Source organism: Drechmeria coniospora, chromosome 03 (genome assembly GCF_001625195.1).
Source record: "Drechmeria coniospora strain ARSEF 6962 chromosome 03, whole genome shotgun sequence".
Lineage (NCBI taxonomy): Eukaryota > Fungi > Ascomycota > Sordariomycetes > Hypocreales > Ophiocordycipitaceae > Drechmeria > Drechmeria coniospora.
In genome coordinates this window covers 6,130,324-6,148,330 of record NC_054391.1, presented here as the reverse complement: position 1 = coordinate 6,148,330, position 18,007 = coordinate 6,130,324, and the positions used below count along the sequence as shown (strand labels likewise).

Genomic DNA, 18,007 nt, shown 5'->3' with positions numbered 1-18,007 from the left:
CCGGTGTGCGGAGCGTCCGTCTTATCGATAAGCGGCATCATTTTTTCTTCCCAGACGTCTTAGTCTAGGTATTTCGAGCTGCTCGATCGCTTGTCTTGATCGACCATTGTAGAGAGTATCACACAAACTGATGCGTACATACTCGCACGCACGCACATAATGCTTCGACAGGTGTAAGTCTTTCCCCTTTCCTCGACGGTTCTCCGGCCCTCCCCACTGTGCGCGCTGGCCGAGAGCTGACCGACTGCCTTGAAGAAATCCTCGCAACGCCCGCTCAAAGCGGGCGCTCGAGAAGCGCGAGCCAAAGGCGATTGAGAATCCCAAGACATGCCTCTTCCTCCGAGGAACGACGTGTTCTCAAACGGTGCAGGACGCCCTCAACGACCTCTACTCCTTGCGCCAACCCCTTGCCAAGAAGTTCACCAAGAAGAACGCGATCCACCCGTTCGAAGACGCCTCCTCGCTCGAGTTCTTCTCCGAGAAGAACGACGCCAGCTTGCTTGTCTTTGGAAGCAGCCAGAAGAAGCGGCCCCACGCCCTGACCCTCATCCGTACCTTTGGCCACAAGGTCTTCGACATGCTCGAGCTGCACCTCGACAAGGAGAGCTTCCGCACCATGTGCCAGTTCAAGAACAAGAAGTTTGTCATTGGCCTGCGGCCGATGCTGCTATTTGCCGGTACCGCCTTTGATAGCCCCGTCGAGAACGAGTTCACACGGGCCAAGAGCTTCTTCATCGACTTCTTCAAGGGCGACCCCGCCGACAAGATTGACGTCGAAGGCCTGCAGTACATGGTCTCCATCACGGCCGAGGACACGGCGGGCGAGGGCGACGCGAAGCCGGCGATCCACCTTCGCGTCTACGTCATCCAGACGAAGCGCAGCGGTCAGAAGCTGCCTCGGATCGAGGTCGAGGAGATTGGTCCCCGCATGGACTTTCGCGTCGGACGGGTCCAGGAGCCGGACGAGGCCATGCTCAAGGAGGCCATGCGCAAACCCCGCGGGCTTGAGGAGAGGACCAAAAAGAACATTACCACCGATTCCATGGGTGACAAGATTGGCCGCGTGCATCTCGGTCGCCAGGATCTCAGCGAGCTGCAGCTGAGAAAGATGAAAGGACTCAAGAGGTCAAGGGCAGAAAAGGAGGCGGGGGAGCCCGCGGATGAGGTGGAGGCGGCGGACGTTTCGAAGAGAACGAAGCAGTAACATTATCCATGGCTCATACTTTCTTGGGATCGGAGTTGCGGCGCCAGGGAGAGCTAGTTTTGGGAGACAAAATGCCATGATTCCCGTGTCCGGTGGCACCTTTGCAGGCACCTTCATGCGCTCCGCCCGTGATCGACATGGCGTACACTCTCCGTGTAGGTGCTCCAGATTCTCGCATTCACTATGAATACGTTGCCAACATGTGAGCGAACGAACTTTCTTCCTTGCTGTGGGAGCCAATTCGGCTTGGTCGGCTCTGCCGTCCAAGGCAGTAAAGTCTCGCAACGCACCAGCCAGCCATCAGCATCGCCAAATTAATGAATACCCAACGGACGAGACCGACCTGGTCATGCATGTTGCAAGCCGCGTTCCATAGCTTTCACATGAGCTGCCGGATCATGCTCGGCGTTTGTCTGCAGTTTTGAGTTTTCATTCATTTCTACCAGGCCACGACGGCGGGCCCCTTGTTCTAATTTCCTGACGCTGGTTTTCCATATCATCAGAGTAGCAATCAACGCATGCATGCGTCTCGCGATACCAATCATCGCCGACGGAAACAAAAGAAAAAACACGCTGCTTCCAGTGCTACAAATGTTAGGTTTGGGGCGTACGTGACGTGACGGCTAGTTGCCATGCCTTTCATCTGCATTCCCTCCCAGTGTCCTCTTCTCGTAAGTGAGAAGAAAGGCAACGGAGGCGTGTCCAAAATGAACACAAGGCTCCCGCAACGGCCGCCCAATCGCACGAGAATAAGGCGAGCCCCACGTCTCTCGTCGATTTGTCTCTCAGTCGAGAGGGGCCGCAACAAGACCAAAGTCCCCGTCCACGTCTATCGGGCTTGTCTGGGCTTGGCTTGCCAGCTTCGTCAGCAGGTCGATGTGGTTCATCATCGTCTCGACCAAGCTGTTGTCCGCCTGCGGCTCCTCGTTGCACTCGGCACCCCAGACATCCGACGGTATGGTGTTGCCATCCCACAGGGCTATCCGCACCGGCCACTCCAGGTGCTTCCACCAGCCCGAGCCCCTCTCGAACAGGCTGACAAGTCCCATGACTTCTCGGCGAGACACATCATCCAGCCACCACACGTTGTCCATGCGCTTCAGCAGGGCGAAGAAGCAGGCGAGTATGGCGAGGGCTCGAGGTCGCCTCTCCTCGACGAGGTCGATGAAGCGGCGAGAGACACTGGCGGGAAAGGCGAGGGCGGCAGGTGCAAACCTCATCTTGTGCGCCCAGTTGAGGACGCTGACGGCGTGAGAGTAGCCTTGGCTCGTGGCCAAGACCTGCTCCCGACTCTCGGCCGCGAGCTCCTCGTCGACGCCTTCGAGGAGGTGGCCGAAGAAGGAGTCGGCGGCCAGCGGGTTCAGGTCCAGCTGGAAGCTCGGCTGGGAATCGATGACGGCGCGGACGATGTCGCTGTGTCGGATCCACTGCCACGAGGTGGCGACAATCGTCTTGACGCCCTGGAAGGCGTGAAACCAGGGCATCGGCAAGGCGTACCGGCTGGCGTCGACGCTGCTCGCGTCGTAGTCGTCCTTGCTGAAGAATATCCGAGACGCCGTCAGCTGAAAGGCGATGAGGGACGCGGTGAGGAAGAGTGATTCGGCGTTTTCGGCCGTGATGCCGCGGCCGAGCGAGATGCGATACTCGGTCAGGGTGGAAGCGGCGTAGACGTGGGAGGCTTGCACGAGCGGCTTGTCGTCCGGGTGCTGGGTGCGCAGATGCAAGGCGGCGACGGAGAGGATGGCGTCGAGCAGGTACGTCCTGCCCTCGCGGAAGGCCATCTGCGGCACAACGCGTTTCCAGATATCCTCGGCAGCGGTGGACTGGGTGGAGAGGGTCTCGGCGGTGCTCGTGGTGAAGTGATGAAGCAGACGAAACTCCATGAGCCTATCTTCCTGGCGCGGCGCGGGGGTGATGATGGCATCGGCGGCCACGGGCGGTTGCGGCGGCGGTTGCGACGGCACCTCCGTCTCCGTCCGGGGCAGAGGCTGCGGCGGCGGCTGCAGGTGCGGCATGACGGGCGTCGCGGGGATTAGGCTGGGAGACTGTCGCGGCGAGGCAGCTTTGGGGACGCTGAGCGTCGGCGTCGAGGTAGGCGTCGGCGTCGGCGTCGGCGTGGACGTGGGCGCCGGCGAAGGCTGGTCGTCATCGGCCGCTTCGAGGGACGGCGCGGCGGCGAGATGACCGAGAGAGCGGCCTCTCTCAAAGTCACAGGCCACGCCATGCTTGACGCAGTGTCCGCATCGCGGATGAACCTCGTCGCACTGCAGGTCGAATCAGAGATTGCCACGGACAGGCCAACGATTTCGAGAGACGTCGGGCAAGAAAGGGGTACGATCGCCGGTCGAGGGAGGGGGGAGGAGTTGAGGTCGCCTCCTCCATCGCACGAGGTCGCACGAGCGCTCACCTTGATCTTCCGGATCTTGCACCTGCGACATCCGGCGCGAGACTTGGTATGCGACCGGCGAGGCGGCATCACAGGTACATGCGTCGGCGGCGGGTGACTGTCGGGGAAGTGACAGCGACGGGCGGAAATGGCAGCAACTGCAGCAATGCGACGCGCTGTAGCTATGGCGCGCAGTGCAGCATGACCACGGAGGCTGCGGACTCGGAGAGTATACGAATACGAGGCGGTACGAGGCCGGTCGCCGGTGGCACAAGGGGTCCGGGGGGGTGAGGCGCCAACTCGGCGATGCGGCGAGCCAAGTCGACGGTCGGGCGGCGGCGGCGTTGGGGGGAAGGGGGGGGGAGAAGGGCGAGAAACGAAACAAAGCAAGCAACGACTTGTGGTCAACCAAGCATCGCCATGTCACGCATCACACAGCACGAGCGGCATGTGCAAGCTCGAGAGGAGACCGCGGCGGCTCGGGGGGGGAGGAGGAGAAGGAGCACAGACGGGGGGGGAACGAAAGAGTCGCACGCACGGCGGAGGTAGGTATGGGTGCGAGGACGAGGGCTGCCTTGGGAGTCGAAATGAATGCGTCAGCCCAGCAGTTTGGTCCAACAGACGAGAGGAGCGGAGATGCTTTGGAGCGAGGAGAGGGAGGAGGTGAGAAAGAGTGGGGATGGCGTGGCATGGCTGGCGACGAAGCGGCTCGGGTATTACTAAGCAGCACACAGCCACGCATCGGCAGCGGGTGTGGCACAGCCGGGGACGGATCTTGGGGAAGCCGGGCAACGCGGTCGTGCTTATTGGTTGGACGTTCTCGTATTCGTATTCGCGGTTGAGCGGAGTGAGGCGACAGCTTGTTGATGCACAGGAGGGAGAGTAATGAATAGTCGATTCACTATAGTAGCAGGAGTTTGGCGCTTCCTTTGTTGCACGCACTCGCTGCAAGGAGACATTCAGGCAATGACGAGAATATGGGCGTAGGAGTTGGCACGCACGTACGCGTACACATTCAAGTACAGGTGGTACGTGTTGGGACGGACGGCACTTGAAGGTGCGAGTAGAACGGATTGAATGGACCCTGCACACTCACCGAAATTAGGCATTCAGGCGACGATGAGAACATGGACGTGGGACGATGCCTAGACGTACTCGTGCACCTTGAGACATATGAGTGCACGTTTTGGGACGGACGGTAATACTCGAAGGTGCGAGTAGAACGGATCGAATGTGCCACGCAGTGTCACCAACAGTAGAAGTGCAGGCAAGGGCGCGAACATGAGCGTAGGATTATGTGTGCACGCCCTCGTACACCCTCAGACACATCCACGCACGTGTTACGACAGATAAGACTTTGAAGTTTCAAGTAGAATGGATTGAATGTTCTCCGTACGGAGTAGAGCGAGAACTGGCTTGGACGAGACGAGAAACATGCATCCACGTGGTGCATACCGTCATTCCGTCACCCAAGACAAGGTTGTCTTTCCAAAGAATGGTGACGTCTACTGGATGCGTCGGGACGTCTGCTGGATGGAGTGTTGTCTCATACTCTCATCCAGCTGTGTCGGCAAGTTGTGGGTGTGAGCATGAGCAGAGGTGGACACTTGCTGGACGTTCCAGGTCGAAATTGGCGACAGCGTACGGTACGTGTGCTCAAGGGCTCGTGCGAGCTCACTTTCGCAGCCTACTCCTTTCTCCGTACATGGACGGAGGAGCTGTTTCCAAGTATTACATGACGATGCCTGTCCGGAGTACGGGGTACTGCCGACAAGCACATGAGAAATGGCTGGACTCGACGACCGAGCATCAAAGGGACATGTTCAACGTTCATGCCACGTGATGCGGTCCCACGGCAGCCTCCATCGAGGCATTGGAATTGGGCTCCGCAGTCAACGAAGGTGCACACAATACGGAGATGTTACAAGTAAAATACTTGCAAGTACAGAAGTATGCACACCTATTCCAACAAGTACAGTACTGACAAGTACTGCTCTCAAGAACATGTAGTTGTACGGCACATATATGTACTGTACTACTTTGGTGGTGTATTGACACATACGGAGTAACAATACGTAAGTGCGCATGCGCAAGGACTGGTACAGCATCGCAGCACGAATTAATTGCTCGTACTCCGTACAGTACTACGTACGGAACATACCTACAATTAGTAGTATTCGCACCACAGCGTACATGATGGCGATGGTCGACAACCAACACAATCTCGGAAATAGGTGACACACTACGTTCACCTACCTACCAAGTTCCTGGGACGATACGCCGTGCCCTGTCTGCTACTGGTGCTTTCATGTGCGTGCAAAAAAGTGCGTGCGAGTACCAAGAGCGCAATTTTGCCTGCGCCGTAGCCAACGAGCGCACGGTGTAACATTCAGCGTTGTTGGGCCGGCGTTGCCCGATGTGCTGGCACCGAGAGGTGAGATGGAATTGCGTGCGGGGCCCCATTCCGATGTGTCGAATTCCGACCACGGCAGCAAGTGCTCGCGCCCTTGATGCACGAGGCACGCACCTGCGGGTGATGCCATCGTCTGTTCGGAGCAACTGCGAGACAGAGGTGTCTTGCTAGTACAGGCAAGCAGCACCACCTGTGGCCTGCTGCTACCTGCTGCTAGCACAAGACGTTGGTCAGGAAGTAGAGTCGCTCTTTCGCGTGAAGCCGACGTGGTTGACTGGTTGGTAGCACTCACTGCCACTGTGCAAAAGAAAGTACTCCATACCCGTCTTCATAGTGGCGAGCGACGACGACCAACGGTACCAGATACGTACTTACTTGTACTTGAACATGTACTGTAGACATGGCTGTGACGAGTAAGCCAAGCGATGGCGTCATGCGGGCCCCGAGCCCCCGCCCCCCTGACGCGAGCGCCGACAGATTGCTCAGCACACAAAGGGTCGAGGAAGCAGCGTCCGTCTCACCAATCGAGCCGAACTAAGCCGACGAGCCTCCTCCCCCTTCTCATCGATTCCATGCGCCGCGCCGCTGACTAGTCAGTGCAGGTGGTTGCGGCACCAGTTCGTACACTCACTCGAGTTCTTGGGCGTACAAGTCGGGGCATGTACATGTACAGTACGGGCAAGAGTACTACTGCAAGTGCAGCCCGCGGAACGGAGAACATGTATTACATGTCCACCCACCTGAGCAAACCCAGTGGTACAAGCAGAAGTACAACCAAGTACTTACTTGCGGCAGGTGCAAGTACGAAGTAGGGGTGCACTTGTACATGTACTTACTACTGGTCAGGACTCTGTAAGTAAGTACTCCGTAGGGGCACAAGTAATTACGTGCACGGAGTACGCCTACTGTACTTACGGCGTGCTCGTAAGTAAGTACAGTATTCTTACTCCGTGCTTGCAAGAACAGTACATGTAGGTGTAAGTACTCCGTACTTGTAGGTGTAAGTTTGCAACTAACTGCACTTAAGTACACCTACAAGATCAGCATTACTGTACGAGTACACCTACGAGTTGGAGAAGGAGAGCCCCGTCCAAGTGAGCCGCCCCTCCCTCCCCTGCCACGACTTGTACTCCGTAGCGCAGTTCTAATTACCGTACAAGTACTCCGTACATGTAGGTGTACGGGGTACTTGAGTGCTAATATACTCACATGTACACCAGCAAGTACATGTACTTGGACCTGCAAGTACTGTACTTGCCCGACACACTGCGGCGGGGGGGGGGCGGTGTGCACTTTTGTCAGGCGCCTGCATCGACGACGCCGGCCCGGGTCGCCATTATTAATAATAATTTCGTTTTATCCCCGGGTCTTTCCCTTCGCTCTGCCGTTTCAACTTGACGAGGACCCAGTGCATGACTTGCCTCGCCTGACGGACGCTTTCTTCTCATCATCAATCAATGACACCATTCCGACTATTGTGACGGAAGGCCGCATCCTGCACTCGCTAGTGCAGAGTTTGACACCGTCGGCTTTCTCTCCACGCATGTATAAAGACGACATTCATCAGCCTCGCCCCTCGACCTTTCTCATCGCGCCGCCATCCATTGACATTCCACCTCTGCAGCACTTCTGTACACAACCCTGCCAGCCGCTCTCTCGCTTGCTCGCTTGCCTGTGATCCCCATTACTGACCACCGCTGCCAGCGACGACCGTGCTCGCCGTGCAAGTACAGTACAAGTACTTACACGCAAGTACCGACAGCCGCTGCGGGTACATACGGACGCCGGTTACGTACCAATTACCCTACCTCGCTGGCCAGTACCTACGAACGGAGTAGGTACTAAGTAATTACTACTGCTCGCTAGCACGCGCACTCGTCCGCCTCTCGTACTCGTCCCGGCTACCCCACCACACCACCAGCGCCGCCGCAACAGAGGTCGGAACCCCTTCTCGTTCAAAAGGCCCTGGTTGCACCCCTTCCCGTACCAAGGCGGCCGGAAATATCTGCATCGTCGACCTCTCCGCTCGCCTCCCGCGCCAGACGTCGGTCTCCCTGCGTCCTGCCTCCGCCGAGAAGCCTTCCGAGTCGCGTCCGTCACCTCTCCATCCCCTTCCTCGCCGTTCACCCCCTCCATTTCCGACGCCCGTCAGCCCGGTCCCCCCCACCCCTCTCCTCCTCCGCGGCCCGCGCCATTGCTCCGGCACCACAGCACAGTAGCTCGGTGCAGCACCGCAGACCCGGTCGGAACCTCTCCGCGAAGCAGTAGCAGCAGCGGCGGCAGCAGCACGCACCGACACGACCAGACGAGCACCTCGACGACGACCGCCGCCATGTCTCCCTCCGTCACGTCCGACCCCGTCTCGACGCCCCCGCGCCCGCCGACGCCCGTCCACGGCTTCGGCACCCTCGCCGTGCACGCCGGCTCCCCCCACGATCCCTCGACGGGCGCCGTCATCGAGCCCATCTCCCTCTCCACCACCTTCGCCCAGACAGCCGTCGGCAAGCCCGTCGGTGAGTACGAGTACTCTCGCTCGGCCAACCCGAACCGCACAAACTTCGAGACGGCCGTGGCGGCGCTCGAGCACGCCCGCTACGCGCTCGCCTTCTCCAGCGGTAGCGCGACGACGGCCAACATCCTCCAGAGCCTCGCCGCCGGCAGCCACGTCATCTCCGTCTCCGACGTCTACGGCGGCACCCACCGCTACTTCACCCAGGTGGCCAAGGCGCACGGCGTCAAGGTCACCTTCACGCCCGAGATCGAGGTGGACATTAGCGAGCACATCAACGACCAGACGCGCCTCATCTGGATCGAGACGCCGTCGAACCCGACGCTCCGCCTCGTCGACATCCGCGCCGTCGTATCCGAGGCGCACAAGCACGGCATCCTCGTCGTCGTCGACAACACCTTCCTCTCGCCCTACGTGCAGAACCCGCTCGACCTCGGGGCCGACATCGTCGTCCACAGCGTGACCAAGTACATCAACGGCCACAGCGACGTCGTCATGGGCGTCGCCGCCTTCAACAGCGACGAGCTCAAGCAGCGCCTGAGCTTCCTGCAGAACGCCATCGGCGCCGTCCCCTCGGCCTTTGACTCGTGGCTCGCCCACCGCGGCCTCAAGACGCTGCACCTGCGCGCCCGCGCCGCGAGCCACAACGCCGCCACCGTCGGCCACGCCCTCGAGGCCTCGCCTCACGTCATCGCCGTCAACTACCCCGGCCTCGACTCGCACCCCCAGCGCCACATCGCCAAGAAGCAGCACCGCGAGGGCATGGGCGGCGGCATGCTCTCCTTCCGCATCCGCGGCGGCCACGACGCGGCCCTGCGCTTCTGCCAGCTCACCAAGATCTTCACGCTCGCCGAGAGCTTGGGCGGCGTCGAGTCCCTCGTCGAGCTGCCCAGCAGCATGACGCACGCCGGCATCCCCCGGGACCAACGCGAGGCCGTCGGCGTCTTCGACGACCTCGTCCGCCTGAGCTGCGGCGTCGAGGAAGCCGAGGATCTCAAGAACGACATCCTGCAAGCCCTCGAGCTCGCCGTCAGGGACTCGGCCAAGAACGGCCTCACCAACGGAGTCAACGGACAATGAGCGAGGAAGCCTGCCGTTGTCTATTTACGTTTTTCTTTTTTTTTTGCCCCTGTCCTTTGTCCATTTCTTCGATAACCCATGGCCGAACCGAGAGAGTGAGGGGGGGAGAGCAAGAGAGAGAGAAAGAGAGAGCGAGAGCGAATGAAGTCTATAGAAACGGTTAGAGAACAAACCATCCTACGTTTCGTCCTTGGATGATCCGGATCGGTTAGAGTCCCTCGAGGGCCGACCGAGTAGCCACGCCTTGCTTCCTTGTTGTTGGATTTTCCTTGGTCTTTGTCACATTTCACATTCTGCCATGATGCATAGGGCGCTTCGCATGGGACGGGGTCATGAGGGCGTGTCGACGATGCTTTGTACGGACCCTGCTTCCTTCGCCTGCGCAGCCGGCCAGGGAGTGGGAGCGGGAGCGGGACTTGCACGTCACTCGAAATGGAATAAATGAGTTTGCCTCTTGCACCATGTGCCCGGTTTCCTCTGCGTCCGTGATGGATTGATTACTTATTGGGGCTCCTGCAGCGGACCGTCGTCGCCACCCGCGCCGGGAGGCGGGGGGAGCTGGCTCAGCAGGTTGTCGGCGTACTCGTTGGCCGTGCTGCCTCCCGACGCCCACTCGTTCCGTCGCCTGTGAATCTCGTTCATGCCGCGGCATGCCGTCTCGGCAATGTAGTGCAGCTCGTCGAGGGTGTTGGAGTTGCAGTTGGCGAAGAGTCCGTCGATGCTCTTCTGCCACTTCGACGTCGGGTTCGCGACGGCCGTCTGGTAGGCGTTCGCATCGTACTCTTCGACCCGCAGGGCGCTTCGCCGCGGGGCGTTCTTGGAAACGGACGGCTGTGGGCTTACGGCCGTCGGCTGCGGTGGCGGTCGCGCGACGAGATGATCGTCGCGGGAGTCCCGAGGCAGGTATTCAACCGCGTCGGGCGACGATGGGACGGCAGGCTGGGGTATGCCGCCGACGACCTCGACGAAGCGCTGGGACAGGCTTCGGGAGAGGTGGCAGGGATCGTCCAGGTCGAACGCGGCCACGGGTCCCGTTTCGTCGCCGAGATATTGATCGTAGGCGAGGAAGGAGGCGCGGCACGTCCGCAGGAGAGGAGCCGCCGCCCGCACGGCCATGGCCATCCAGTAGCAGTCCTCGGGCGGTCGGGTGTTGGGGACGCCGACCCAGAGCACCTTTTGCGAATCCTGGTTCCAATCCCCGCTCTGCTCCGTCTTGAGGAACACCTCGTTCAGGTACAGCTCCTCGAGCGACTTGCCCACGTCCTCGACGATCTTGAGGAAGGCTTCGGGAAGGATCTCGATGCGCTTCAGCTCGAGGCAGGTGAGGCTGGCCAGGTATATGCGCGGCGCCGGCAGGGACCGAGCCCTCCACTCGTCGACGGGCACCTGGGTGAAGCGCGTCTGCCTCAGGCCCCGGGGCGGCTTGTCTTCGTGGTCCATGCCGATGAGGCACAGCGACTCGAGCCTCTCGGCATTCTCAATCAGGTTCCACAGGCAGGAGCCGAACCAGCCGACCCGGAGGGCCTCGTTCTCGTGACGGCGAAGTGTGAGAACAAGGTGGCGGACGGGGGCGAGGACGGTCATGATGTTCATGACGTCGCTCGGGTTCATCCAGAGGTGGCATATGGCGATGTCGGTGACGTTCTCGAGCACGAGCGCCTTCAGCTCGGCCGAGTCCTCCTCCGGCCGACCGGCGAAGGCCTTGAGGGTGTTGGCCAGGATCATCGTGGCCGCGTTGACGTGGTGGCCGACGAGTTGGAAGGGCAGGTTCAGCCGCAGTCGGTCGACACGGCGGCAGTTGAAGAGCATGGCCTCGAGGGTGTCGAAGAAATCCATCTCGGTAAAGGAGGATTGGTTTAGGCAGTACTTGTGCTGCAGCTTCCGGCAAAACTTGGTCATGGACGGGATCCTGGCAAAGACGGTCTCGAGAAACTCGACTTCCACTGCTGCTCGTCAGACACGGGACGTCATCGGGATACGGAACGGTGACGAGGCAAGGAGAGGGGGTCGCACTTTCATCTCGCAGCACCATCAAGTCGACGTACAGACTCTTGCAGTGGTGGCCGATGGTCTGCAGGGCATCCACCTCGGGCAGTCGAAAGCCGCTCTGCCTGCTCAGGCGGGAGAAGTCGAGGCCCAGGGTGCGGCATACGTAGGGCTTGAGGGCACGGTCAAAGAAGCGACAGACGAGCCGTAGGACGAGCACTTGGTTCTTGGACTCCTGGGCGACACATCTCCAGAGAATGGCATCGACGAGTTCTCGGGGCAGCCGGTTCATGGTGCGGCCGCGGGCGAGGCATGGGACGGCCGCAGGCGTGGCGAGCGGACAGGCAGGTACGTGTAGGAGGTGAGGAATCCGAGGGGATGCTTGGCAAAGGTGACGATGATGCCGGGAGATCGGTTGATGCCTGAGATGGACCCGACGATTTCACCTTATACTGGTGACCGATGCACGGAGGGACGGAGGGGCAGATACGTACCATGATTGCTCGGCGTGGTTTGATTTGTAGCGTCACGTCATGAATTAGATAATGATCGGGAGTGAGCGAGCTACTGCAAGTACAAGCACAGCACTCGGCAGTGGAAAAGTACATGCTCTTGTACATGTACTGGGGGGTTGGTAGGTTTCATCACCGAAACCTTGGTACAGACACAGGCACTTGCATGCAAGTACTGCACTGTACGGAGCAGATGTACTCCGAACGGAGTATGCAGTTCTCCTCCGTAAGTCCTCCGTACTTGCAAGTATCAAGTACTGTGCCTCCTTGGACATACTTGCAGTAATTATTAAGTACATGTACGGAGTACATGTACGGAGCACGCACTGTACGGAGAACAACTACAACGTACTTGCGCACCAACTCGTGATGCAGGTACTTTGCCTACCCTGGACCATGCTGACGTCGACGATTGTCGCAGTCGAGCTTGCATACCAAGGCATGCAACGGGTACCGATGTCGCTGCAGGCGGGAGCATGCGCGCAGAGTGTCCGATGGACAAGGCCAGGCGTTGATGGGGCCCTGTTGTTGCGTATCGGAACAGCGGAGGGTGAAGCCGCTGATGAGGGTGGATGCGCTACGCTGGGTTAATGCCGAAACACGTACCGAACTTCGTCACGCACGAAATCGCTCTCAGGGCATCACGGAGGGATCACAAGTTCCGGCCGGAAGATGAGGAATTTCGGACGGTCCCGGACAGAGAAACAAGTCGACTCATGGGGATGTTGCGGAGCGCACGAGGTGAATGGCGTCGTCGCGGCAGCATTGGAGGTGTTCAGGCCGCGTCTGTTGCCGACACTGGTGGCGGTACGGAGTAGAACGCTGAGAATCGGGACATGACGCACAACAGGCTGCCATTGCGCCATCGGGGTTGAATTGCTGGTGCCAATCATGCCACGCACGAGGTCATGGTACGTTTCGTACTCGCGCGAACACGGACAGCGCGCTACCTCTAGAGGCTACACTGACAGATTCGAACGCCTTGCGGTAGCAGGTGGCAAAATGCACCCGGGCCTGTCGTTTCACGGTGCCGGTACATGCATCGCACGCACTTGCAGCCTGCAAAGGTTGCCGATCAACAAAGGGACAGGTGCACAGTTCGTCGCCGCCAGCACGGAGGACAATCAAGACGCGACGAGCAGGGCGGACATTGGAGGGTACTGTTTCAACATCGCCGCGGGCGGAGCGCTCTCCCGTGACCAAGCGGACGACCGAGGTATGGCAAGGATCTCCAGACGCGAGGCACCGCCTTCTCATCGAAGGGCGGCGGCGGCGGCGGCGGCGAAAGGGGGGGGGGGAATAGAGTTTACAGACTCCGAGGCAGGTTGCCGATGCAGCTGAAGGGGTCGTGCAAGCACGGAGTAATTAATATCTAGCAGGCACTTGTTTACAATTCTGCAAAGTAGTACTGGGCTTGTAGGTGCTCGCCCGAGGGTGGTAGGCACTAGGGTGTGCCCCTCGTTGGCCGCATCCTTTCCAGCGGCGTCACCCTCCGAGAAGAACAAGAAGCTGGCTTCACGCACGAATAGTTGCCACCATGAAGCAGACCATCATGGCTGCTCAGGCGTACATGTAATGGTGCAAACTAGGGGGTTGGCTGCGGGAGGGCAGGATGGCGGCTCGCTTCCCGCCCAAGTAGAAGCGAACCAGAGGTATGCACTTACACGTAGACGGGTCCAGAAGTTCTAGCAGGGCAGCCACTGTACTCTGTACTGCCAGTCGGTGTTGTGCCCTTGTGCATGTGCATGTAATTACTCGAACTCTGTACCTAGTAGTTGTAGTAGAAGGTACCTGCTTTGGTAGTACGAGTCGTGGTTCGAGTAAGTACTTACTCGGGCAGTGAAGTGGCTTGCCCGGCGCTTGGTATGTTCGTGGTTGACTGGTGAACCCGTCTAGGAACGACCGAGAAGGTAATACATGCCGAAGCCGAGCACGGGGGAACTACAGCACTCGTTGCTACCAAGGGCGTACATGCAGCACTCGGATGAGTACCCAGTACCTGTGTCCAAGTACTTGTACTCGGCACGGTAGGCTCGTACCCAGCAGTTAACGTCTACTGTACTCCGTACGGTACAGTGAACTCCGTACCGCAGTACCCAAGAACAAGGCCTTGCCCTTCTCTTCTCCCAGACAGGAAGGGGATGGACTGATTGATGGATTGGATTGCCCCGGCAACTGGCAAACGATCTGGCGTGGCTGGCGCCTCCCACACGAGCACCGCACGTACTGGCGATGCATGTATTGATGCTGGCGATGAGGGACATGAACATTGCGACTGCATACTTGCTGACTGCGCACTTTCGCCGACCAATGGCTCGTACATGTATCAACATGGAGAGTACCTACGAAGTACTGTACACCAACATGCAGGAGTGCTATTATGCATGTGCAAATATTCGACGAGGCACATGTGAACAATCGGACTTGTGCCTGTCAGTTATGGCAATAATAATTAGAAGCAACTACTTCGCTGCAAGTATAGGTAAGTACTAGGTAGTTGATGGGATAAATAAGCATACGGAACGGAGTGACACTCGGTACGGAGTACTCCGTACAGACCACCTGCACCTCCCTACAGTCAGGTATTAATTAACTCCGTACGTGTACGTTCACCTTAGTACCTAGTATCCTCGTACACCAATTACAAGTACCTCTAGTATGCTTGTGCAAGTCCATGCACAGCAGGTGCTGGCGTACTGTACAGTAGTTGTACTTACGTGCGAGCAAGTACAAAGTACATGTAGGGGCACGGGGCACAAATGCGAGCTGTGGTACTTGTACGGAGTACTTGTGCGTACTCTCCAGGGAGCCAAGCCAGAGGCCCGCTGCGTCCTGACATGCTCCGAGGAAGCCTGTCCTGCTGGACGGCTCGTACGAGTCGAGCAAGATAGTAGGTACTGCCAAGGGTCGGACCCAGCAGCTAGAGCACGTTCAGCTTGAGGACAGATCCTAGCGACGTACGGAGTACGGAATACTGAGTAATAATCTACAGTACGGAGGAGTACTTGGGAGATTAATACTATTAATTACCTACTCCGTACTCCGTACATACTCCGTATTGCCTACTCCGTAATACCTACTTAAGTACAGTAGTTGTAGTACTGCATGGTGTACAACTACTTGTACTTGCAGAGTACGGAGCCAGCACATACTTGCGTTGTATTACACTACAGTTTCTTGCACAGTCGACGCCTACCGAGTACCGTTGACCGAATTCGTGCCCCCCCCCCTGTTTTATTTGACTTTCATTTCGCATCGCTTCGATCACGCGACGAGACCGGGATGCCTCCCTCCCTCCCAGAGATGCTTGTGGTGTCGTCGTCGAGCCTCGTCGCCGCTAGCGCCACGCCGAGGCTCGCTTGCCATGGGTGCGCGGCGACGGAGCCGAGGACGGGTGCTTGTATTGTTAGCGCACGTACTCGCTGGTAGCGTGCGACTTGGAGGCGCGAACAATGGCCGTGGCACTTGAAGGCGCCGTAAGCGTCGAGCTCGCAGCGACGGGCTGCCGTCGGCCTCGCGTGGGTGGGCGGTGGGTGACGAGTACGGGAAGCGGGCAGCCCGCCACGGCTGGTTACCGCAGCAGGCTAGGTTCGTGCGAGCAGGGCGCACTTGTAGGTGGGTGTGCCGCAAGACATGAGCTGCGCAGCACGACACATGTACTTGCATGTACCTGCAGCAGCAGTGCGCAAGGACTAGCCGCCTTGCCGAGGCAGGTTCGGAGTACCATGAACGGAGCAGTACATGTAGGTACACGTACTTGCAGCAAGTACAGTCGACACATACCGGTGGGTACGATCACACGCACTGTACTTGGCACATGGACATGCACTACTAACTTGCTTAGGTGTGCTGTAAGTTCGCAGGCTCAATCAGCGCCTAGGTAACCGGGAGGCTGCCAACCCATCGCCAGCCCCCCCCACCAACCCCACACCGACCCGTTCTCGTCGTTCTCGTCGTCGGCCTCGTCGTCACAGTTACCTAGTTGTACTGTGCAGTACGAGAGTACTGTACGTGGTACGAGTCCCGGTTCAGGGCACAGCTTCGGATGCATCCATTTCCCGCCACCGGGAGACCCTGCTCCTGCTCTCACCTTGCCCTGCTGTACCGTTTGCCTTTCCTTGCCCGCTAGCTGGTTGGCCGCACGCCTCTTTCCCGCGTAACCTCCCTCCACCGACCGACCGCCCGTGGCCTCGTCTCCCGAACAACGTATTCTCGCCCAGGCTTCCTTCTGAAGACCTGCTACCTTTTTTTTCACCTTTTCCCCCTTCCCCTCACCCGACCAACGTCCCCGTCCACGCAAGGCCCAAGCAACAACACCCTCCCATCATCCCCCATCGCAGCAGCATAAGCTATTAGACCACGCCGAGGCCACGTCCGTCTCTGACTGCCCGCTCGACTTCAGTCGCAACCCCTGCGTTTTTTCCCCGTCTCCGTCGTGCCGACAAAGTCTTGCACCGTCACACTCTCTCCACCGATCCGTGTCGCGCGCGTCCCGTCACTTTTGGTCAGGTCAGACGGCAGAGCTGAAGTATCCATCCCATCATCATCACATATCTACAAAAAAAAATGCGCGCCTCGCCTCTGGTCGTCCTCGCCGCCGCCGCCGCCGCGGTGTCGGCCCAAGCGCAGAACTACACATCCGAGCTGGAGATGAAGATTGATCCCAACACGGTGCAGGTGCAAGTTCGAGGTACCGCCGCGAACCCTTGCTGCGCTCTAGCTGCACTGCCTGCTTCCGCTTGCTAACCGACGTCTGCCTCGACAGCTTCATGGTGCCAGGCCCAGACCAACACGTGCACTCTTCTCTGCGACAACGAAACCGACAAGAACAGCTGTGCTCAGGTACGCTACGTCTGCCGACCCCACCACGTCCGCATCTCCTCTCCCCTCTACTCCTTCCCCCCCTCTCCTCCTCCCCCCCCCTCCTCTCTCCGTGCGTGTGCGTGCGCGTGCGTACGGCGTGTTTGTTGGACGGCGACTGACCTGCCTCGCAGGAGGACCTCTCCTTCGCCTGCACGTGCGCCTCCAACAGCTCGGCACCCGGTCTCCAGTACTACGTCCAGACGATGCCCACCTTCATCTGCGAGACGCTCTTCGAACAGTGCAACATCCAGCAGGTGAGCAACGCCGAAGGCCAGAAGGCCTGCATGACGAACATCAAAAACCTCTGCGGCAAGAACCCCCCGCCCAAAGGGCCTGTCAGCGGCGACAGCGCCTCGACGACGGCCGCCACGACCGCCACGGCCTCGACGACCAGCGCCAGCAGCACTACCGTCTCGACCTCCAAGTCGGCTGGCTTCGCCGCCCCTACCTTGGCCTTGCCGGGCAGCGGTGCCGCCGCCGCCGCCGCCGCCGTCGGCGTCCTTGCCTATTTCATCTAGAGAATTGGCCAACGTCGCACCCGGGTATGCGCCCGTCGGCATCGCCAGGCTCCGTCGGCTTCCGTCTCGTCGAGCCCCGGCCGGGTCGCAATCGCCTCGTCTTCCATTCTCTGTACCCACTTCGATAGCCGGTAACATTTATGCTTCTCCCGCTCCCCTCACCCTCCCACGATGACTGCCATCGTTCACGCCCCCTGTACGAGCAATAATATAACGGAATGACGGAGGAGGTCACGGCATGGCGCTTGATGACGCGGCGTTTGGTTGGAGGAGATGCGTCATGTCACGGTCGGTGCGGCCCCAGCTAATGGCGAGAAGGATTCGAGGACACTGGCGGCGGCACCGACCTTGTTGGCCTGCCATTTGTGCGTTGCTTTCCCCCCGTTTTTTAATCATAGCCAGAGGCGAAAGGAGTAGTAGGAAACAGGATTGTTGCTGATAGGAGCAGGACAACGAGTTGTCCGTCGTCGTCGCATTTTCCCTCGTTCCATGTTCATGTGCTGGTGTATCTGCGGGTGTATCTGCGGTTGTGCGAT

The 18,007-nt window shown here is 59.1% G+C and overlaps 5 protein-coding genes across 5 annotated transcripts; 3 read left to right on the top strand and 2 right to left on the bottom strand.

Annotated features, from left to right (window-relative positions):
* Positions 1–159: 159 nt before the first annotated feature.
* Positions 160–1,204, top strand: DCS_07420 (uncharacterized protein; the record flags this gene model as incomplete). The annotated part of the gene is made up of 2 exons (XM_040804705.1): positions 160–173; positions 256–1,204. The coding sequence occupies 2 exons, from the start codon at positions 160–162 to the stop codon at positions 1,202–1,204; spliced, it is 963 nt and encodes a 320-aa protein (XP_040654809.1).
* A 785-nt stretch (positions 1,205–1,989) lies between these two features.
* On the bottom strand, positions 1,990–3,680 carry DCS_07419 (uncharacterized protein; the record flags this gene model as incomplete). Its single annotated transcript, XM_040804704.1, has 2 exons — positions 1,990–3,468; positions 3,612–3,680. 2 exons carry the CDS (start codon positions 3,678–3,680, stop codon positions 1,990–1,992), a joined length of 1,548 nt encoding a protein of 515 aa, XP_040654808.1.
* A 4,655-nt stretch (positions 3,681–8,335) lies between these two features.
* Positions 8,336–9,592, top strand: DCS_07418 (cystathionine gamma-lyase; the record flags this gene model as incomplete). The annotated part of the gene is made up of 1 exon (XM_040804703.1): positions 8,336–9,592. The coding sequence occupies one exon, from the start codon at positions 8,336–8,338 to the stop codon at positions 9,590–9,592; it is 1,257 nt and encodes a 418-aa protein (XP_040654807.1).
* A 501-nt stretch (positions 9,593–10,093) lies between these two features.
* DCS_07417 (uncharacterized protein) lies at positions 10,094–11,870 on the bottom strand (the record flags this gene model as incomplete). The annotated part of the gene is made up of 2 exons (XM_040804702.1): positions 10,094–11,535; positions 11,606–11,870. 2 exons carry the CDS (start codon positions 11,868–11,870, stop codon positions 10,094–10,096), a joined length of 1,707 nt encoding a protein of 568 aa, XP_040654806.1.
* Positions 11,871–16,656: 4,786 nt separating this feature from the next.
* Positions 16,657–17,471, top strand: DCS_07416 (PCI domain-containing protein; the record flags this gene model as incomplete). The annotated part of the gene is made up of 3 exons (XM_040804701.1): positions 16,657–16,780; positions 16,856–16,932; positions 17,085–17,471. The coding sequence occupies 3 exons, from the start codon at positions 16,657–16,659 to the stop codon at positions 17,469–17,471; spliced, it is 588 nt and encodes a 195-aa protein (XP_040654805.1).
* Between the last annotated feature and the right edge of the window lie 536 nt (positions 17,472–18,007).